The sequence below is a fragment of the Numenius arquata genome, chromosome 9, assembly GCF_964106895.1.
Source record: "Numenius arquata chromosome 9, bNumArq3.hap1.1, whole genome shotgun sequence".
NCBI classification, from domain to species: domain Eukaryota; kingdom Metazoa; phylum Chordata; class Aves; order Charadriiformes; family Scolopacidae; genus Numenius; species Numenius arquata.
This window is the reverse complement of record NC_133584.1, coordinates 31,217,107-31,240,589: the sequence shown is the minus strand read 5'-3', so window position 1 is coordinate 31,240,589 and position 23,483 is coordinate 31,217,107. Positions and strand designations below refer to the sequence as shown.

Here is a 23,483-nt window from a genome sequence, read left to right as displayed (position 1 = left end):
CATTGTGCATGTGGAGGTAGCATGGTTTATACCAAGCTAAGGATGGGACATACCAGCTGCCAAAGTTTGTACCAACCAAACAAAACCGCCAACAAAACCCCCAAAACTGAAAACCAAATAAAAAAGAAAAAAAAAAAGCCCAAAGAAACAAATTAAAAAAAAAAAAAAAAAAAAAAAAAAAAAAAAACAGAAAAGGTAGGGAAGAACTTCCATCTAGAATATTAGACAAACCAACCTGCTGTGTTGCAAAAATGTATGATTTCCTCAGTGACGACAGTAGGCTTTAATGCCAAATAGCAGTACAGATCTGCCTCTTTCAAATTGCATAGCCTGAGAGTAACATAACAATCGAGGTAATGAACTAGATAAGCATTTTTCATTTTTTCAAGTCAGTTTCATGAAGTTGTTAGTGGATTATTAATATCAGAGAAAAGTTTTTTTTATGGTAAATAATTATTTTCACAGCAGAATTATAAGATATTGTTGAGATCAAACTTCAAAGCCATGTAAACATAGGCAAATACAATTCAGAGTTATTATGTTTGTGCCTGTGTAACTTTTTTTTTTTTTTTTAAATATGGAGGGTTGGACTAGCGTATATTGATACTATGTATATCTCTGCAATTCTGTTAAGACCAATTGTATAATGGCAACGGAGCTAATAGTGTCAGTAAGATCAGTTCAAAGTGTCCCAAAGCTTCCATGTACCAGCTTTTCTAAAACCAAGAGCAGGGTCTGAACGTTATAAAACCCTTAAGTTCACTCATTTCAAGGGGTTTGTTTTGTTTTGTTCTGCTTTCCTTCAACTTCAGCTGTGAGTTTTAGGATCCTATCCACTATTCTGGCACAAGGCTGAGATAGAGGTTCTTAGATAAGGTTTGTAACATAAATCAGAGGATGGTTCTACTATGGATGAATATAGCTTTTTCCCACCTTGAAAAATTTCAGGAGGAACTCTGTAAAAGATTCTTTTTCTTTTTCTTCTTTTTCTTTTTCTTTTTCTCTTTCTTTTTCTTTTTTTTTCTTTTTCTTTTTCTTTTTCTTTTTCTTTTTCTTTTTCTTTTTCTTTTTCTTTTTCTTTTTCTTTTTCTTTTTCTTTTTCTTTTTCTTTTTCTTTTTCTTTTTCTTTCTTTTTCTTTTCCTTTTCCTTTTCTTTTCTTTCTCTAAGTCTCATTTTACCGTGGGAAGAAATACCTTTTCTCACTCAAAATATGTGGCACAGCTCTGCAGTTTGCAGTGTTTGAATGTTACTGGATGCAAGGAGCAGAAATGCTTAAATTGCCCTACAGTGGTGCCAAATAGCTTGATATTATTGTGGTTGGTTTTCTTTTTCTGTTTTAACAAACACTCTCTACATACATGGAGACACGTAATCAGCCATAGACAACATTCCTCTGTATATCTTTTAAGAATATAGTTTGGGAAATGGTCTTGTAGAAAACATATATGATCTTACTACATGAATGACTTTTCATATAATCTGTGGTTCAAAGCTTATGCTGTTCTTTAATAACTATTATTTTGTGGAATTTTTTTTCTAACTTCCACTTTTACTGCCAGTTACATTTGTTAATAGCAGTGTTAGTTATAAGCTATTAATGGCAATACATTGTTATTAAAATCTTACGGCCTCATACTATCTTCTGTTACTCAGTAGTCAAGTATCTTGAAAGGAGGTAGATTTCAAGTAAATATACAGGAAAATAGTATATTAGTATAGTAACTGGTCCAGAAAATCCTGTCTCTGGTCCTGTTGTAGAGCAGCATAGCTAAAATGTGAGCTGATCTCAAAGGCAAAGACTTGGAAACCCATTCATATGTGCATAAATGGTGCCCTTTGGTGAAACGTATTTCCTCCCTATATTGGTACTAAAATCTCATCTTCAATAAAACAGAAGAATGAAAATAGACTGGCATGCCAAAAGGGAAGAAGCTGTCGGACAGTCATCAGGATGCTTGGATCTTCAGGGATTGGCAGTCAGGCAGGCTGCTGCATCTGCACATACAAGACTTCTACCACTTCTTTAGGAAATATTTATCAAAAATATAGAAAGCTTATCCCCTCCTTTCTCATTTTCACCTCAAGAGGGTACAATATGTTCATAAAGATTAACAGGAATGTCTCATTTCACTATTAGGTACCTTAGATTGTTCATTGCAGAAGCATAGAATGAATGTTTTTAATGCTCGTTTAGCTTTGAAAATTGTATCACTATCTAGGCAATGAAAAATAATGGTCTCCATTCACAGTCAACAATGCACAAAGAAAAGTTAATTTCTGCAAAATGATTGTCATTTAACTTTGCCAAATTGAACTTATACCTGTTTCTTGGATGAATAGTTCCACTACTGCAAAACAAGACTGGTGATTTTATACCGCATCATCTATTTTACATTCGTGGTTGTACTTAGAAATAATTTTCAGAAGTCGAAATTATCAATATCCAAATTTCTCATAAACTGAAATGATAGGAGCTGCACATCAAGAGGGTAAAATTCAAATATGGTACCAGTTCATCTACTTAGAAACGGTATTCAACAGCAGAGCTCAGAGGCGTTTGGAGTGTGTATGTTATACTGTTTATCATTTTATTTGACAACATATTGGAGGGATTTCACTGAATATATGTGTTTGTTCTTTGAATGTACTCGAAGCATGCATTTAGGAATTTTCTTTTAAAGCTTGGAAAATAAGGAGGCAAGTAACTGTGAAGGAATTTGGCCATTTTTCCTTCTTGTAGGCATTTGTTAGAATATTTTCTTCTCTTCATAATTTTGTTAATGTTTAAATTATCTAATAACATATTTGTTCTTGGGCTTTTTAATGTATGGTTTGAGGGAGTCTCTTGTTTAGTGAGTCACATGCGTCCTTTTTATGGATTTTTTTTTTTGTGTGCGGATGTAATTTCTATTGATAGTACCAGCTGCTGCATCCAAATTATTACCTGTCACTCATGTCAGCATTCTCTACGCTCACATTAATCCTCACTCTCACTGGTTTTTAGCAATGTCTAAAGTCTCTCCTAGCTATAGCTGGGCATAAAATGGGAGTGTTCAATCCAAAATTTTTTATTTATTTTATTTTTAAGATTTTTTTTTTTAGATTTAGTGCTTCACTGGAATAAAGCCAAACCTTCCATTAAAACATCTTAAAGTTATCTTACCTCCCAGCTGTAGTGGACAGTTATCACAGGCTGTCTGACAAGCTAAGAATTGCTAAATTACCAAAATACTACTTTGTTTCTTTACAGCATTTAAACCTCTTGGTGGCACAAACATGAGGACCCAGTGTTTATATTGCCATCTTTCGTGTTGAAGTAGTTTCATTTAGTAGAAGTATCTAAATGGGTAGGATCTTTTTCATCTGGATCAAGTCTATAGTATATTGAGGTTTGGACTAAAGGAGAAAATGATTCTGTAGTTGATGGCTGAAGTTTTCTCAGGAATGTAAGAAAAGCAAGGTCAAGTTACTGTTCCAGCGAGGTTTCTTTGTTCTCAATCATTTGGGCCCAAGCTGAGTTTAATCCATGACAGAAAGAACTAAAAATGAAAGAAGACATAATATAAAAATTCCATAAACATAACCTAGATATAGTAGGTCATTTTTTAAAAAGCCCAAGGAATTACTTGTTAAAACATACTTGCAGGTTTTGTTTAAGGGCTTCTGTGCCCCTCTTCTCCTACTTTGTGTATTATTTTCAATCTTACATACCTCTGTTGAATAATAAAATTTGCCTATTCCTATTAATGTAATTAAATAGCTGTTTCACCTAACTGATTTTACTTCCTATATTGCCTATGCTAAATTCTCATCAGTTCCATTTTTAATGTTTATGTGAATGTTGGTGTAAGTTTTGGTAAGAAAAAAATTCTTTTATGTCCAATTAATTTCTTGCTCCAAGCAGTGCAACCAGTATGTTGTCTCAGCACATGCACGGAAAGTCTCACTTGCTGAATGATGACATTGAGCACCTTTTGAAAATGCTTCATTACCATTCAAATGACCCTTTGCAATAAACATAGTGTAACTGTAGGATTCAACATGAGTTTAGACTCTTGATGTTTAAATCATCAAAATTTAATTAATAGCCACAGTTCATATCAAGATAGGTCCAGATAATACGGTCCACGTCTGGGATTCTGCAAAAAAGTGACTTCTTTGAAATGTTGTCACATAACTGAGTGTCCTTACGCTGACCCTTAACTTTGTTCCTCTTTCCTTCAGTTCAGAAATTTTGTTATGAATGTTTGCCATCAGAGTGCAGTTAGTTTGGTTTCCAATAAAGCACCATTTAGATGTTTTGGGATTAGGGACAGAAAACCCATTTAGTACATAAAAAATATTCTATAAAAGCAATAGCACTATAGAAACTACACAGAACAGAGAGGGGAAAACAACTAAAGAGAAAAAAAAAAAAAGCAATATTCTTTCCAACATCCTGTAAAATACTGTTTGTTGGGTAACAATGCTATAATCAGGATATGGTGGGGGAAAAGGATAATATAAAATGGCACCTTTTGGTTGTCTGGTTCTCCAGGGAACAATTTGTCCTAGGAAAACCACCTTGAATGTAGATTATAATTTGTAAGTGGTCAAATACTATTGGAAAGCAAAAAATGTTTGTTTGTTTGTTTTTTTTTTCCTGGCTATCTCCTAGGTCTGACTGTGGAGATAATGACAGTTATCCCAAATATGGCACGGCAGTAATAGCAAAACTGGACTCAGATGTAGAACACTTGATGCTGAATGATTTTGAGAGACTAAAATTGTAGATTATTTTTTAACAGGATTTGCAGAAATTTTCAGTAAATTAATAGCTTCTCTGGCATGTAAATTCAGTCAGTCTGTGTTAGTGTTTTCAGGTACAGGAAATTAACTGAAGCAATTATGTTGTGTTGTTGGGTCCCAAAAGCTCTAGTTCAGTAGAAAACAAAAATTCCATCCCTGCTTCTTATTTCCATATTTCATGTTTGTGATATTCCATTTAAAAAGAATTCGCCATGATTTTTATGAAATAACATGAGCAAACAGTCTGGAGTAAACTCTTTGTTTCATATCACAGGTATAGTTGTGTTTTATGGAGTATTGCACATTGTAGAATCGAATTTTAACTTTATAGAGCTTCTACAGGCTCTACAGGCAATATTTCCAGGAAATAAGGGATAGTTAGCCAAAGCAGTATAGTTTCAGTCTGGGGGACTCCTATTCTGAATAAATATTTCATAAACAAACTATTCATTAATAGCATAAGAAATTAAAGAAATAACAATAGCAATAAAGCAAAAATTCGTATTGGAATAACTGTAGCAGAAAATAGGCTGCAGATAGGATGTGGGGCCAAAGAGACAGCAGAGTTATATCAAGTGTATATATTTAGCAACGCAAATGTTGCAGAGCCAGGCATGATGATGGCTCCTTTTGATGATATCTGTCGTGTCTCAGGAAAACCAGAGAAGATGTTTTCTTATCCACGGTATTTCCTACAGATTAGCTGTCCAAAGTAGTAGTTATCTCCTGCATGTAAAAGCAGAACTGAAGGCACTGTAAAGGCTTCTGAAAAGTTGATCTGAATCCAAATAGACTTTTTAAGAATTAGGAACCTATCTGCTGCAGGCATAACACTATGTTGTATCTTGGGTTAAACATTTTGACCAGATTCTATGATTAACTTTGGCACTGATCTCAGGAATAACGTGCCTACATTTTATGTACTTGATCACAGGCAAGGATTAATCCAGTATTTCTAAAATGCAGTTTAAGATGACTATGCAATATATATAAAATTCAGATTTTTTTAAAACCCCGAGAAGGCAAGCCAAACAATACGAATTAAGCATCTCTATCTTTTTCTGCCAACTGCACTCAAAATTAATGGACATATAAGGCACCTGAATTCATACAAGGGAAACGGTAATGGTATAACATTTTACTTAGTGGCCTACTTGACTGTTGGTTTTCATTCCTTTCTTAGCTGCTTGGATCTTTTTGATTCCTCCTCCCACAAGTTCGATAAACATGAAAAGCTTCTTGTTTAGGGAGAGTGGGAGGGAAGAAGCAGGGGATGCTGGAGATGGGGTGACCAGAATTGGATAACAAGAGCTGAGCACAAGGTCCACATGCCATAGTGATTCATGTGATTGCATTATAACAGCTCGTAATAACCACACTCTGCCATTCTTTATAGGCCAAATATTCTAGGTAAAACATCTCCTCATTGTACAGTTGTTTTATTGAAATTGCCATAATAGCTCTGAGATATTTCTCCTGAGTTGTAAAAGTTAATTTAGAATTCAACAACATGAAGAAGTAAATCAAACTCAGTCTAATTAGTATTACTTAGTACTTAGATTGGATAGCATCTATATGTCCCACTGAGGTACTGAGGTTTCGTTGTGCCATTCATGATGTAAACAATCTAAATAAAGCATGTATGCATTACCCTGACAATTAGATTTCACAGTACCTCAGGACAACTGTTTACAGTCCCTTAAGCAAATCTTAATCCACTTTATCTCTTCCATGGAGAACATTCAAGTTGAGTTACACATGCCTCCAGAAAACAAAGATCTAGTTATGAATTCCTGTGAGGAAGGTTAGAGTCATGGCTTGAACATGAAACTGAGACACAGGAGACCTGTGTTTCTGTAACAGTTCTGTTTCAGATTTTCTGTATGACTCTGCTCAAGCATGTCCTGAAGGCATTTACCTGGTAGATGTTACAGCACCTGCTTATCAGATGCTGGGTTCAGGGAGAAGCAAGAGTGCACTGCTCTGTGAGGGAAACCAGAAGACAGCAGAGCGTGCACAGTGGCCCCTTTGGCAAAGGCAATGTCCTGCAGCACCCAAACAAGCAGAGCAAAGGAGGTCTGTGATGTTAGCCAAGCCCAGCTAATACTCCAGATTACCAGACAAGTCCCTAGCAATGGGGCAGATCTGACATCAAGCCAGGAAGTCAAGTCACAGCATCAGGGTCAGGATCTGGTCCAGTAGTGGTATTCAGCTAACAGTCCAGTAGTGTCCCAGGCAAGCCCATAGTGAAAAGGCAGGTCCAAGGTTGCTTGACCTTCACGCCAAATCTTCAGACCAAGGTTCAGACAACCAAAATACATGGCCATGCATAGTCACAGCTGATTCAGCTGAAGTGTAACTCCTGATTGAAGGGGCATGGACCCCTACTTCTCACAGCCCTTTTCGCAGAAGCTGACCTGATTTACAAAGCTGCTTCATATCAGAGCTGGTTTTGAACATGGGCAGCTAAAGCTGTAGAGGGGTGTGTGTTATGGGGGTGCCCTGGTTTATGACATCTTGGTCTCCGGGTGGAATACGAAACTCAGAATGGAAGATACCCACTAGAGAAGTAATTTGGAAGTATTGATCAGGAAGTACTAAGCTTATGGCTAAATTCTTTTTCTCTCCTAAGTTAGTAGAGACAAGAATTTAGCAAAGCACTAATTTGAGATGCCTCTCAGTTATCTGGGATGAATTAAGCAAATCTGCCTTTCTTCTGAACCCTTAGCTTATATGTTGTGCCTATTGTGAAATGCATATTTAAATACGGTTTTGCTCCTCCTTTCCTCCTAGATAGCTCAGGTTTTGGTGCTGATAGCCTTGAATTCTAATGAATGTTCTCATCTAGGGTGAGGAAGGTATGGTTTAGAATTCCTTCTGATCGGGTTCCCCTCTTCAGAGAGGGACCTGATTGCATGCAGGTCTTCCTAATTTAAGTGCTCAAAACATGAGATCAGGCAGTGTTAGAGCAGTGATGCTTTCTCTGACTTGGCCCAGTTTTAAAAAAGAAGGCAACTGCAGATGCGTTTGACGATGGAAGCAATCTAGTCAGTAAACATAGCTACAGGCTGGATCTTTTAAGGATCTTACCTGCTGCTCTCTCTAATGTCTTAATCTTAATGGAGCTGAAGTATAAAGAAAGCACCAAGGCGCTCCGATTGGAATGCTTCTGGAAAGACACATGAAGAAATTTATATATGCCTGGTGAATTGCTGTAAAAATGAGGGCCACCTGCAAGGGTTTCCTCCATATCTAACTGTTTTGCAGGATAGGGCTTTTAATCAGGCTCTACATTTTAGGATTCACTAGCCACTTCCATACTACTAATGCTCCAAGATTCTATACTAAAGTAATTTACAGTTCTCTCAGTTTTAATTTGCTTATAGTTGTATCTGAAAGTTCTTCAAGATGCCATTTTGTATGATTAAAAAAAGCTGTTAAATAATAACATATAACAGAGATCTGTTTCTAGTCTGCTACAAAAAGCTGTAGTTAGAAATATATATTGATTCAGATGCTTTATTTTGTTTCCCTTTGTGTGTGGCTTTTATACACCAAATCTTCTATTTCCATGCCTAACAATTCACTTCTTATACCCCCTTTCAATATCCTGCATAACTTAGTTCACATCTTTCTAGATTTCTGAATGATAGACTTTAGTTGTTGCCTCCCTAGAGGAAAGACAATGGCCATCTTCCCTTTGTGTGAATTTATTACTTCTGGGAAGCAATCATTCTAGTTCTGCTCTACATCAAGCAGCGTGATGTTCAGAGAATATTTTTTATCAGTTCCCTGCTAATGATTTTCACATCTCTTTGCCCGCTTACTGACCTCTTGTCCTCTGTCAAGCCCTCTCTGTCTGTCTTTTAGTTCTTAATGGATATCTGATCTTCAGTAAACCGGATAGGTAAACATATAAATGACCTCTCTTTCAGCTTTTCTTCTTGCTCCTTTTCTCTGATGACAGCTTCATCATCATTCCTATCTTCTGAGCTCACTACCTTAACATTGCCTTCAGCCTCACTCTCTTTTTCTCTCATTATCAGCTAGAATCACCAGCACAGACACTTTTTCCAGTCACCTTAGTGATTGAGAAATGCTTGGTTTCTGCACCTTCCCTGTGCAGGCAATCTAAAATAATGTTGCAGGTGGCCTTGCCCCCTCAGCATTACCACGGTTTTCACCTTTACATCTGTAACATTAAAACTCATACACTTAAATGCCAACTCATTCTATCTCCTACATCAGCCTCTAGCTTCTGACTTGCTTTATGTTGAATCTTTCTTTTCCTTGATAAGTGTTTTATGACAAGGCAAGAGTTGCTAAGGGATACCTCAGTCTTAGTAGCATGAATGCACACTAATACTAAGGGGGGGGGGGGGGGGGGGGGAAGGGAAGGCTCTTTCAGAAACACAGAGTACCTTGGATGTGGCTCTGGGTTTCTTTGGCTGTTCGTGTCTTCAACTTCTTCAATGTAACTCCCAGAAGATGGAGTTGTCTTCTAGTTATTGAAATACAGCCTCCTGTATTTCTGTATAGCCTCCTGCTATGTTTTGTTTAAAGCAATTTTCTGAGTAACCACGTATTTCAGGAAGCATTCCATTTATCATGAGAACACATTTTCTTCTGACATATCATAAAAAAACTGTTTATATTTTCAGTAGTTCAGTTTGGTTTTCTTCAAACCTATAATTCATATTTGAAAATTTAAAAGTTATTTTGTTCTTCATGTTCCACATTAACCAGCTGCAAATAGCCATATTCATCTCATAGTACACATTAATACTAATTAAATAGTAAAAATGATTAAAAATTATAAAAATACAAAAATTATTATCTTTTCCCTAGGGGGACATGCAGAAATAGCACGGACAAATTCTGTGGTGCTATAGCCATTTGTATACTCTAACTCTTTCTCAGGGAGTAAACTTCAATAATTTCCATAATCTTTTCTTTTTTTTCTTTTTTTTTTTGAGAAAGTTTTTGTCGTCCGTAACAACAATCCTTAACACTCAAATTATTGTTTGAGCTTTTAATTTTTTATTTTCCATGTTTATTTCTATACCTGGAACAAGGAAAGGTTTGGAAAAATAAAAATTGAAATCTTATGACTTATTTTAATTTTATCAAACCATATTTTTTATCATAACAAATGTGCAATCAAAAACCACTCAATAGAATGCACGTGCATATGTCATAGTTCATGAGTCTTTGGAATTACTATATTCCTGAGTTCTTCCTGAAATACAGAATTTGATACTGAACAACAAAAGGACACAAAACCAAAAGGAAACACTTCTCTGCTGCCTATGAATATTTTTTTAATTATGTAAGTAGCAGAAGGGATATAGAGATCTGAGTGTTTATTATATGCATCCTGATCATGGCCTGAAGCCATGCTGCTTTCTAACTCATCCTAAATATTATACTGGTCATATTATTGATATGGTAGTGTATTGCTGGCATGTGTTAAAGGGTTTTGGGAGCATATTCAAACATCATACAGTTACGTGATGTTTTCACATGTTTACTTGTTCTTCATGTTGTTTAAAGGACCAGAGTGGTGTGCAAGTTCAAAGTAGAATTGAGTTCATTAATTCCTTATCACTGATAAATGTATTATTTTACAACAAAAAGGGTAACAGGTAACGGGTAACAGGTCTTCCCCATTGTATTGTCTATGGAATACAGAAGAGAAATATTCAGAGATCACTGTTAAAGTAGCTTCTCGATTAACCTAAAGCATTGTTCGTAACCATCAAAACAGTAAGCCCATTTAAGGCACATTTTGCTTGACACCAAAGGAAGGACTCATGCAGAACTCATGCCTGATTACTGAAAATATTTATGAAATGTCTACTTCTACTTCTGCCTATAGCAGTAGTGTGTCTTCCTGCCCAAAGCTTGAGAAGTCAGAGGGTAGCTGCTATGGGCTGATGAGCTTCAGGGATGCAAGTGCACAGCAGGCTCCTAGAGACATCCCTCTCTTGCCTGCCCATGCAGCAGGAGGGCATAAGAAGGTTCTAATTTAAGAAAACATCATTTCTGTGTTGATAAACATAAGGAATACTAGGTCTGCTAAAATATAATTTCTTAGGAATGTTTTTCTGACAGTTGATTGATGTCGGTTCACTGCAGGGATATACCATTAATATTATTTGCAGAGAGAAAATTACCTGGTTGTTCCTTTTATGTTCATATAAGAGGATGTCACTTCACCACAGTCCTTCTGTTATACATAGTCTTGTGAGTGGTAAGAGGTGGATTTATCTTCATACTGAGAGAAGGATTTTCAAGGAGATCATCAAGCCTTCTCAGATGCAGAGTTCCATAGCAAACCTGCAGATCCACAAACTGGTCTACTGGAAAAGGGGGTTTCAACATTTGTGTTTGTGCAGATTGTCTTTAAAATATTGGGGTTTAAGCGGATAGAGAAAATCTGTTATGAATATCATCTTCAATATGTCCATCTGGCTTTTTGATGATGAGCCAGGCAAGACTTTGTTCCCCATGTATCCAACATAAGCTTACTTAAATAAACTTATTTATTCTATAAAAAAAACCCAAAGGTTTTACCTTTAGGATCAACAGAATAATTCTAAAATATATAAATATGATTCTAATTGTGCCTTCTTAACAGAGATGTTTGCAGAAATACTCAGCATTCTGAATGTTAACACAAAAGTCCTTTCATATTTTTTATTCTGAACATCTGTGACAATATTCTGTTCGTGACTATTTTACCCAAATAAATGTATCCGTAGGTGTCCAAGAAGGGCAGTATAATATCCTCTGTCTGAAAACTCAAAACCTCTTGTGTGATGAACTCAAGTTTACTAAATGCTGAATAATGTATGTCTAGTATGATGTCAATGGACAAGTCAAAATAGGACAGGAAAAGAATAAATGATGCTGCTAATATGCATAGCTAGTCTCTTTTGTCTGTGACTGAAATTCAATCAAATTCGGAGTTCTACTTTCTTGCTCCGACAGGGAGGGTTAAGCAGAGGTTGACATTTTATGCTAATCCCATAGGTTTCTGTATCTGGTTTTCCAATTCAGTCAAGGCACTGATGCCTTTTAAAATAATTAGTTCCTGTTCCTCTGTATCTTAAGTGATTGTAAATTAGGGATCAACATGGTTACTGTGCTGTAAAGCTCAACAAACCCAGAATGTTATCACTTACAAGAAAGGAGAATCAGAATCAGTGTTGTATCCTCTTTTGTAAATACATGAATGCTACAGAATTCAGACTCAGATTTTGAGCATCTTTTCTAAAGTTTTTGGTTCAGCCTTTGATAAAGATAGGGATCAAGTGTTTAATTTGTTTTATGTTGTAATTTTAAAACCTAAATCTCTACTGTGAGAGCTTGTTGTGTTTAGTCCATGAGCAAACATCCAGTCATTTTTCTGACATGCCTTTCAGTCAATCCGATTTCCTGTCCTAAGGTGATAATATTTTTCAAGGGGCTGATTCTCAAATCTGACCTGTTTTGGTTCAACACGAGAGGCTAATGGGTAGATAGTAAGGAGAAGGGGAAGATGAGTCATGCCACTTATTTGGTTGCTTTATCTTTATTTAGCAACCCAGGTCACTCAGAGAGCTACTGGAAGTTGCATGAGGCAACTAATTCAAGGTTCTAGGGAACATAGCAATACATTTCAGCTTCTCTATTTTAGGCCATGTTCTACAAGGGCTAGCATACAAGAACGGCACAATTTTTATTTCTCCCAGGATTTTCTTGACACATTAATTAACCCCTTTTGGGCTGCTCTAAATGAACTGCTTAAGTATTATTCACATATTACTGTGTTTAATTGGCTCATTTAGATTGTCATGGAAAATTCTCCATTCCTATGAGTTTGAAGTTAAGCAGTTCTAAACATATTTTATTCTACTCAGTGAGTAGGAGCAGTTAGTAGTTGCCAATTCTGAAATTTTGAGTAAAGCAGTATTGAACAGGTTGTCTGCAACTGCAGCATGAAAATGAAATAAAGGCAAAAGGAGATGTATTTGTAAAGGATATTAAAATGAATCCATTAGGGGTTAAAGCAATTACTAAATTGATTAGACTACTTAAACAGATTTTTCTGAATCAATAATTAGCAGGGAGTCATCAAATATGTATGTGTTCTGATGTGTAATTGAACCGCTCTCTTGTAATTTATAGCAATGTGCATCAAAAGAATGCTCAAAGAATTCTAAAAAAGAAAGGGGTTTTCTCCTGTGTTCCAGTGTATAGCTACGCAATGGGCTTGTTGGACTGTGGGTAGAAGAAAAACTTGTCTGAACCAGGAATAGGAATATATAAGCCATATTATGGCTTATATTCCTTGCATATAAACCATAAGCCAAATGTCTAGGTTTTATGTTTAGGCTTTGTGTTATTCATCACCTAAATATTAACAGATATTTTGGAGACTTCGGTTCTAAGTAGTGCTTAGGTAACACAATAAATGGCCCTATTTAAAATACAGAGATAGAGAGAGTCCGGAGAGGTACTATCCTATACCCTCACTATTTATCCAGTCCTAAAATGGTTGTCATTTTTGCAGAGTGAATTCCATTGAATGACATTGATTTCCTATTTCAATAAAGGGACCTGTCATCTGAAACATGGATGAAATATTAAGGCTCTACTAGCTAATTAGATAGATAGATAGATAGATAGGAAGATACACAGATAAATATTGTGCAAATAAAGTAAAAAGTCTTACACAGGCTGTAGTTTATTTTGAAAATGAAATAACTGTGGGTTTAATTTTATTTATGTGGAAAATAAAATTCTTTTTAGATTTTGAGAACTATGGAAAAAATCTATTTTTACAACGTTAATATATCCTGCATAACCATTGATTGCGTGTGAGAACACTCAATCCATTTTATGCCCCAGTAATTCTGAAACACCTGAACTCTTCTCCCTCCACACACCACCTGAAAATTCACAAGACTAAGCATCCCTTTAGGGCCGTGAAGGTATTTGCCAATTTGAGCCCAGAGGGGATTGTAACTAGCATTGTAAAGCTCTGATGATAGTTTTGTGATGGAAAGCCTGAAATAACCTCAAATACCACCTCACTAATGTGATTCTATAATAAATCACCAGTCTAATCTGAAACTAAGAGTCAGTTATCAAGGAATACATCTGTAGTGTTAATATTATTAACCTCTTAATTTTCCACTTCTCTTGGATTTGAATTACAGCTTCCTTTGAAATAAAATCCACTCATGAGGCACCTAATAGTTTTCTACTTTAATTTTGCTGTTCTGATTGCTTTTACAGCTTCCCGCCATTGTCTTTATATTTAAGCCCCTTGCAGAGTCCTTGCAGTGTAATCGTTATGTAGATCAAAGTATAGTCCTGGTGTCTGAACTCTTCCAACCACGTTCACCGCTTCTTAAATTGAATAGAAAGAGCATTGCACAGGAAATGGCTATCAACGGCTATCAACATGGCTTACAGGAGGAACAGAGCTGGTGCTCTAAATGTGGTGTTTGTCATCTCTCTGAATGTGTGTAAACTTGCAGCCCTCTTAGTTCCTTAAAAGTACTTTGAGTCTTAGTAGACACTGACAGTGTTGCCATGGAGTCATCCTTAGATTTCACAGCAAAGCTGAAACTGATTTCCAGATAATAGCTCAGTTAGAAAACAGAGAGAAAATGAGGATGAGTAAACAAAATTCCAAACTGCCTATTATTAGATTTGATACCTATTTCTTCTTTCTCTAACTGTTACAATTGTAATAGCGATGTTGTTTGGGCATCTGGAGTTTTTTCAGTTGGAAAAAATATAATTAAGAATTCAGAATGGGGATTATTCTTTCAAGAAAAAGAAATCAAGGGCTTACCACATTATTCTCATTTGTGTGGAAATAATGAGGACTTTTAATATGTGAGTCTCTGTAAGGGATCTATCTTGAAATTGTGCCTGTATAGGGGATATAAGCTCTGTGATTGCTTCATTAGCCAGCATCTAGCAGTGATGTTTCCCAAAGCAATTTGCAGCATCCTCTTCCTTTCATTGTCACATTTGATCATTTTAGAATATGCTCTGAAGACACAACAATGTCCTTATGTGTGAATTTCAGGGTATAAGACAGTACATTCAATAATCCCTATTAAGAAACGTAATCAGAATCTGACTGAAAAATTATATGATCAATGCCACACAATTAATCCATAGTAGAACTTTGTAATAAACTGAAGATTACACTTTCTGTGCCAGTTACTGTCCTATAAATTCCTGCTTTACTTGAAATGTATTAAACATTTTTGTTATTGCTGTACTGTTACCATTGGATGATGCTTTATAGTACGAAACATAATTTTGTTTGATTTTGTGATTTCTCTTGCTAGTGGCTAGCATTCAGAAGCTTCCTGCTGCATCTGTTTTAACCGACATCAATTTCCCCATGAAAGGAAGAAAAGGAATGGTTGATTGGGCACGAAACTCAGAAGACAGGGTTGTCATTCCGAAAAATATCTTCACCTCTATGTCAACAGGTAAAAAAACCATATCAGCATGTTAATTTTGTGTTAGCTTTAACAAGGGAACTCAGAATCTTTATCTCATAGGATCACTGTATGATATAGAAGTGGTTATTTTATTCATCAAAAGAAAGCCAGTACCCACAGCTTCTCACAGAGGGAAATGATGGGGCTTAATTTCAGCACCTTGAACAAAAATTGCTACAGAAATCCTAGATGTTATTTTCAACGCTTAAGACCCAATGCTTAGTGACTGCGCACGGCATTGTACCTGTGGTGGTATGGGGTGACCTGAAGCACAGCTCTGCTGAACTCCCTGAAGCTGCTCCACTCCAACAGCCTGGGCCGTTCCAATAAGTGACCTGAGTTTTAGTAAATGATGCTCAGCAGACAAATTACCCTGGCTTCTAATACAATTTAAAAGTCTTCTTGCAGACCAGATCTCTGACATTAGAGAATTTACTTTCTAGACATTAAAGACAATCTTTGGGGATACTTAACTATAAGGGTAAATAAACTAGCATGGATGTCAGTAAACGATCGATTTTTTGAAAATGTGGTTTTAAATAGTTTAAATATTCTGAGATATTCCTGCCAGTACTACATCTTCATGACAGACTTCCAGGATGTAATTCAAAATGATGATGATTTATTTAAAATAAAATTTCTACTAGAAAGGTAAATGGTATTCACAGTTTTTTATGCTGACAAAGTTTTGGGAAAGAGAGCTTAAAAATCTTTTTTTTCCTTACTCTTTTCAGAACTAGATGAATCAACTGTATTTGTACTTGGAGCAGTGCTATACAAAAATTTAGAACTCATTTTGCCCACTTTGAGGTAAGTAGTTTCATAAAGACAATATGAATTAGACTATTTCAGTATCATAACTATGCTACGTGTCAGGATAAAAGCAGAAAACCAAGACTGGTTGCATATTGGTATTGTTGGATTATTTTTTTCCTGTTATTTAAAATATGTATGCGTATATTTGTTTTTCCTTCATGCTTAGTCATTTGTATGATGGAAAGAGCCTTTTCATCAAATTGGCTTAATTTATCTTTTACGTAATCTATTTAAGCTTAGTTACAGAAACGTTCAATTAGAAGTATGCTCACTGATGTACATTAATGCCCAAGCCACTTGTACTTCAAACTGCTGTTTTTCAGTGAGTACAATTGATCTAGTAATGACATCACAGCCTGAGGTGCTAAGGCTGTCTGCTGGACTTCTGCAGAAGTCTTTAGCAGTAGTTTTCCAAGCACTTTTTCCGTGCAGGTTGCATTCAGAAGGGAGAGCAGAGCTATAGAGAGGATCCGTTTTAGAAACAAGAGATGCATGTGCCTGAGCAGCTGTGGTAGGTCAGTTATGAGGGCCATACACATTCATAGAGAAAGAGGAGGGTCTCTTGTTTCACTTTTTCCTTCTGTACTTGATAACACACAATTTGGAAATAAACATTCCTCCCCTCCCTCCTTCTCAAATTACTGGTTAAGATAATTTCATGGTCCGTTAATACTTATTTCACGTGATCCTGTGCACCCTTGGGCTACTAATGTCCTATTGTGGTAAAATAAATGGGTGCAGATTGTATCACAATAGCTGCTAATGAGTTCACAATAATTTGAAAGGATAGTAATTAGGAAGACACCAGATCACCTTTCCCTACTCTATTTAAGTACAACTTCAGAATTTGAAACAAATGATGACAAAACAAAAGCTTTTTGCCAAAATCCATTTCAAAACAAAAAAAGATTCAGTCCTAAGAAAAAAACCCCAACGCTTCCCAGTAAAGTAGCAGTGCTCTGTGCAATGAGTAGCTGCAATGTTGGGGCCAGAAATCTCTCTGAGGCAGAGCCCAACTCAAACAGTGATGTCCTGGCAGGAGACCTGAAAGCCTGGGGAGCGCTGGTAAGAGCCGTCTATGCTTAAGGCATGGTATAAATGACAGCTCATCCACTTCTGAAATGTCACTAAGCACTTTCCATTTGTTGTGCCAGTTCCTGAAATTTGCCAGCAAGGAAGAGATGTTTGTGAGAGATATTTTTTCTTCTCTTCTCCCATATTCAAAGAGACAGAGACAAATGGATTATGTAGTTAGTCCTTTTTGGCAGACCTTAGAGACAATCTGCCAATCCTAGGAAAGCATCGAGGTGGGCATGTACCACCTTTATATTGTAAACCACAATCTATGATCATGCGTTTTCAGCTCTCATATGTCAATAGTTTTCATTTACAGAAAGCAAGTATGAACCTTGAATTCTGTATATTAGCTGACATGAAAATCCTTTCAGGGCTTTAATTCCATCCATTAGAAAAGAGAGATTTATAGGCCTTACTAGCTTTTCCCTAGAATCAATCACATCCCAAGAAGCAGGAATAGGGGCAGAACAGGGACATAGAAGTACAGTAACTTAAGTACTATGGACTATGAGAAAGTGCATCTCAGTTCCCAAATGGTTTGCTTTTATCTGTTCTACTTTTGGCTGGTTACTGATTTACACAGCAAATTTGACCATTGCTCTGTACAATTCCGTTCATAGAGAGGTTTTGTGAGCTCCTAAAGCAAAATGGTCTAATAATCTATGTATATCTATTCATAAATGAAATCTTTAGAAATTCAAATATGAAGATATCCCACTTTGCCTCTGAATATGTTCAGCACTGTTTGATTCCAATTCTCGGCTGCCCAGGAAAAGGAAACAAGCACTATTACTTTCTCTTATATATGTAAATAAGGAATGAAAGTCTTTATTAATCTGTGATATAAAAATATAGCATATATTCCCATATATACCTCTGGTCTCTTTGTTCAGTGTAGTGCCTCAGTATTTCCCTGCACGTCTTTAATATTTGTAATGAAATTATACTGAAACTTTCACAGTTTACACCTCTTACCTCATCAGGAAACATATCATGCTGGATATCTTTGCCCATGGCAGTCATATTCAAAATTTGATCTCGTGACTTTAAAATAGTACCTCAAAGTTGGCACGATTTCAAACTGTTTTCCTAGAAACATAGAATCATTGAACAGTTTGAGTTGGAAGGGACCTTCAAAGACTATCTCGCCCACTGCTGCAACCATCGGCAGGGACACCTTCAACTAGATCAGCTTGCTCAAAGCCCCATCTAACCCGACCTTGAACACTTCCAATGATGGAACACAGCTTCTCTGGGAAAACTGTTCTTACCACCCTCATTGTAAAGAATTTCTTCTTTATGTCCCATCTAAATCTCCCCTCTTTCAATTTAAAACCATTACCCCTCATCCTATCACTACATTCCTTGATAAAGAGTCCGTCCCCATCTCTCCTGTAGGCCTCCTTTAGGTACTGGAAGGCTGCGATAAGGTCTCCCCACAGCCTTCTGTTCTCCAGGCTGAACAACCCCAACTCTCTCAGCCAGTCCTCATAGGAGAGGTTCTCCAGCCCTTTGATCATCTATCTTTATGACCCTCCGCTGGACTTGTTCCAACAGGTCCATGTCTTTCCTGTGCTGAGGACTCCAAAGCTGGACACAGTACTCCAGGTGGGGTCTCATAAGAGCAGAGCAGAGCAGAGGGGGACAATTGCCTCCCTCAAGCTGCTGACCACGTTTCTTTTGATGCAGCCCAGGATACAGTTGGCCTTCTGGGTGGCAAGTACACATTGCTGGCTCAAGTCCAATTTTTCATTCACTAGTATCCCCAAGTCCTTCTCCTCAGGGCTGCTCTCAACCCATTCAGCCACCAGTCTGTATTGGTATTGGGGATTGCTTAAACCCAGGAGCAGAACCTTGCACTTGGTCTTGTTGAACTCAATGAGGTTCACACAGGCCCACTTCTCAAGCCTGTCAAGGTCCCTCTGGATGGCATCCCGTCCCTCAGGTGTGTCAACTGCACCACTCAGCTTGGTGTCACTGCAAATTTGCTGAGGGTGCACTTGATCCCACCGTCTATGTCATTGATGAAGATATTAAATACTGTTGAATGCATTCAAACCATTTTAATGTTCATTCAGGTGGAATTCTGAATTGGAAAAAAGCTGCAGCTGTAGTTAGTGATGAATTTGTTGAGCTATCATACTCTTCAAAAATTAGAACTACAATGCATGTTTCAAAAGAATCTTTATTTTTGTGTGGTTTATCATTTTATACTTGTTTAGGTACATGAATGAAGTGAAGGTTTTCATACATCCCATGGCATTTGGAAAAGGTTTATTTTTGTTTGCTTACATTTTGCAATGGAAAACTATCATCTTACATGGGTATATGTTAATTACTATTTGTACTAATCTTATTTAACTGTGATAACTGTATTAGTATTAGTATTAGTTAGTATTATCATTATTGTGATAACTGTGTTAGTGCTGAACATAGTGAAATGCTTCACTGCAGTAACATTGTGTATGGAACAAAACCTGTAAAATGTGAAGTGAGTTCACATCATCTAGTTTTTGTATGATACCCAGAAATGTGGTAGCTACACACAATGTGTGAATTAAAAACCAGTTCTGGATAAGCATCTTATGTGGTGCTGTTCTAAATAAAATGACAGTTGACAAAATACGTTAATGGTGGGAATAAAGATAAATAGAACAATAAACCAAGGTAAAATAAGTAAAATGGGCTTATGTTTGAGTTCAAAGGCCACATCATTTATACCTTGACAACCTGATGAAAGAGTTAATTTTTATGGGCTGCAATCAAATATCCAGAAAGCTTTCCTACTTCCCGTGTGATTTTAGTCCCTGGCTTTACAGGAGTTAGGGTGGGAGTAAAGTAAATATTTGATTGTATGTCATCCGTTTTTTGTAGTTTTCAGAATAACAAAGGTGACACACATTCCCATACATTCCTTAACATCAGCACTAAAAGATATGCAAGCTTCTGCATCAGCACGAGAAACTTCTTTGTTTAAAATAAACAACCAACCAAATAAATAATATCTTAATATATCTTTTGGGAAAATGTTTCAAAGCACCTACCAGAGAATCCCCATCTGGTACATCACAGGTGTTGTGTGAACAAAATGAGGATTTCATTATCTAGGACAGCCTATACAATATATTTCACAAACTCCAAAATTAGCTGTATTTTACCATATGGGCTTGATTTTTCTTGGTTTTCTTGGATTCTTCTCCGTTAAAAGGAAGTCTTGTAAACGTAGTATGAGACGAAAACTTGGCAATTACATTAATACAGAGCTTTTTGGATAAAGTGTTTAATCCTAGTGGCACATATATTTTATTCAAATAATTTTTTCAGGACTGTTTAAACAAAAGGTTAGGAAAAAGAAGAGAAAAGTACTTTATTCTTCCTTATAAAAATATAATATTTTTTTTCCGTGCACAAGTAAATAAGCTTCATCTGGTTCTGTTTGCTAATACACTTTGCTGCATTGCACTGTTCTTGTAATGTCATATGGATTTTTTTAAAATCATATATTGAAATATTGAATATTTTCTGCTCTGTAGATTGAATATTATTTCCATAGCTCTTGCATCCCTAAGCACATCTATGTTATTAGGTTCACAGAAAATTCATTCTCAGTATAATACTAATCTAAAAGATATTATATGTAATTCCTCTCCTGGGCACTCTGAAGGAATACATTTCATATTGCCATATTGTAAGATAGTTTTTAACTTTTCCTCTAACAAATAAGAACAAATAAAGAATCAATGATTTTGCTGTAGCAATCCTTTTTTTCCCATCACTTAAACAATCACCATACTTTTCCTGCTATAATTTCCTGCACTGAAATATTCTCATTCTCCATTCGAAACACCATTCCCAACCCCCTCCTCTGGGTGCTGAACAGCCAAACAGGCCCTTGAACTTCCTTAAGTCAGCTTTCTTAGACAGAGGTTGGAGAACCTCAAACGGGCTTTTACTGCATAACATTTCTGCTATAACATCCGTAATTTTTCTGTAATGTATACAATATTTACACATTGAACTGTAACTTCTTTCATACCTTATTCATTAGTTCATTTCTCTTGAGCAACATGGAGTCATTCTAAAAAGGAAAGAAGACCCGAATTTCACATCACATAGAATCAATATGTATACGCATATATAAAAGAATACCCTCAAAATGTGTAACCAGATATAAAAAGAACTTAGAAAAGTAACTCTGATTAATATTGTTATTAATTCAGATCGGGAAAAAAAAAACACTAAGACAACAGCTCCAGAAGTTCTTCTTGAGCCTTTACTCAATCAAACTTTGTTATCTTGAATCTTCAAGGATTTATTCAACCATAGTTCCCAAGATTTTTAATATATTTTTTTGAGTAATTGATTTCAAAATTTGTCCCTGATGTGTATTTTTGTGGAGAGTCAGCAGAGAACCATCCCGTACAAGTTCATTTCTCATCGAAGACAAATTTTACATTATTTTTTTTTATGAAAGAGAAAAGAGTATAGGTGAAGTCACTCTCCACCTGTCATAAAAAATCTATCAGATAATGCACTTGCCCATGAAGTGTGAGATAGGTCATTCCCATTTTATGCCATTCCCAATATGAGAGGGACTGAAATCCACATATTCCACCTCCTGGGACATTTTGTAAAAGCTGATTACTTAAATTCCTGAATAAATGCTCTCAGTACTTTGCTGTTGTTTAAAAAATTATTTTCAATAAAGATATCAATGGCACTGCACTAGTGGTTTTGAGGGAAATTCTTGTGACTTCAAAGATTTGAGCTTTAATTCAGTGACATCTTAACATCTTATGTGAGTTTAGAATATACTTGCTGGATTGCTTTCTTCCAGGGACTATCTAAACAGTTAAATGTGAGATATACAGCTTGGCATTCAGCCCAGATAGGCCAGCAATGAGTGATGTCACAGCAATCCCAGGCACAAATACAGGTTGGGTGGAGAGTGGGTTGAGAGCAGCCCTGAGGAGGAGGACTTGGGGGTGCTGGTGGATGAGAAGCTCAACATGGGCCAGCAATGTGCACTGGCAGCCCAGAAAGCCAACCGCATTCTGGGCTGCATCAAAAGAGGTGTGGCCAGCAGGTCGAGGGAGGTGATTCTGCCCCTCTGCTCTGGTGAGACCCCACCTGCAGTACTGCATCCAGCTCTGGAGTCCTCAGCACAGGAAGGATATGGATCTGTTGGAACGGGTCCGGAGGAGGGCCACGAAGATGATCAGAGGTCTGGAGCACCTCTCCTATGAGGACTGGCTGAGAGAGTTGGGGTTGTTCAGCCTGGAGAACAGAAGGCTCCGGGAAGACCTTATCGCAGCCTTCCAATACCTAAAGGCGGCTACAGGAAAGATGGGGAGGGACTTTTTATCAGGGAGTGTAGTGATAGATCAAGGAGTAACAGTTTTAAACTGAAAGAGATTTAGACTAGATTTAGACTAGACAATAGGAAGAAATTCTTTACTGTGAGGGTGGTGAGGCACAGGAACAGGTTGCCCAGAGAAGTTGTGGCTGCCCCATCCCTGGAGGTGTTCAAGGCCAGGCTGGATGGGGCTTTGAGCAACCTGCTGTAGTGGGAGGTGTCCCTGCCAATGGCAGGGGGTTTGGAACTCAGTGATCTTTAAGGTCCCTTCCAACCTGAACCATTCCATGATTCTATGCAGATTTCATTTCACAGTGATATAGACACATTTATTTTCTGGTGAAACAGTCTACTAGGGGCTGTTGAGAACATAAGTGGATTGGTAGGGTTTTAATGACACTAAGCTAAAACAAATGTACCGAGGTTACAATCTAGGCACCTTAAGTGCTCTTTTGAATCTCATCCTAGAACCATCAGAATGGTAGAAAAAATTAGATACAGCAAGGAGATATTTCTCCATCACAAAGACTGCTTGTGATCAAGAACTGAGGTATCAGTTACATTAGTTTATGTGAATTTCCAAAATGCAAAAAATATTTTAATAGTTAGTAAGCTCTATTTCCACTTGTCATGATCTGATAGAGAAATCAGTTTTGTATTTATTTGGAATTTTTTTTGTTATTTTTTAATTATGCCTTACTTGGGAACATCTACAGATATTCAGCTACTGTATGAACAGAAAGGTACTGTGATTGCTCCCCCTCTACAGAACACACTGAAAGTTTATCAAACATTAAATGTTAGTCTGATGGAGAGATATGTTTTTTACAACAGTGTGTGAGACTTTAAACTGCAACCAACAGGAAGAAATAGGAATTAAGTAAAATATAAAGCCACTTCCATTATATTTCCATTATATGATTTGGCT

At 36.7% G+C, this 23,483-nt stretch overlaps 1 protein-coding gene across 1 annotated transcript in view; it reads left to right on the top strand.

Annotated features, from left to right (window-relative positions):
* ADGRB3 (adhesion G protein-coupled receptor B3) overlaps positions 1 to 23,483 on the top strand; it is a 491,554-nt gene that overhangs the window by 261,504 nt on the left and 206,567 nt on the right. Inside the window, exons 12-13 of the mRNA XM_074154077.1 lie at positions 15,148 to 15,294; positions 16,041 to 16,116. Of these exons, the coding sequence (XP_074010178.1) occupies positions 15,148 to 15,294; positions 16,041 to 16,116 (223 nt within the window). The remainder of the gene's footprint in view (positions 1 to 15,147; positions 15,295 to 16,040; positions 16,117 to 23,483) is intronic.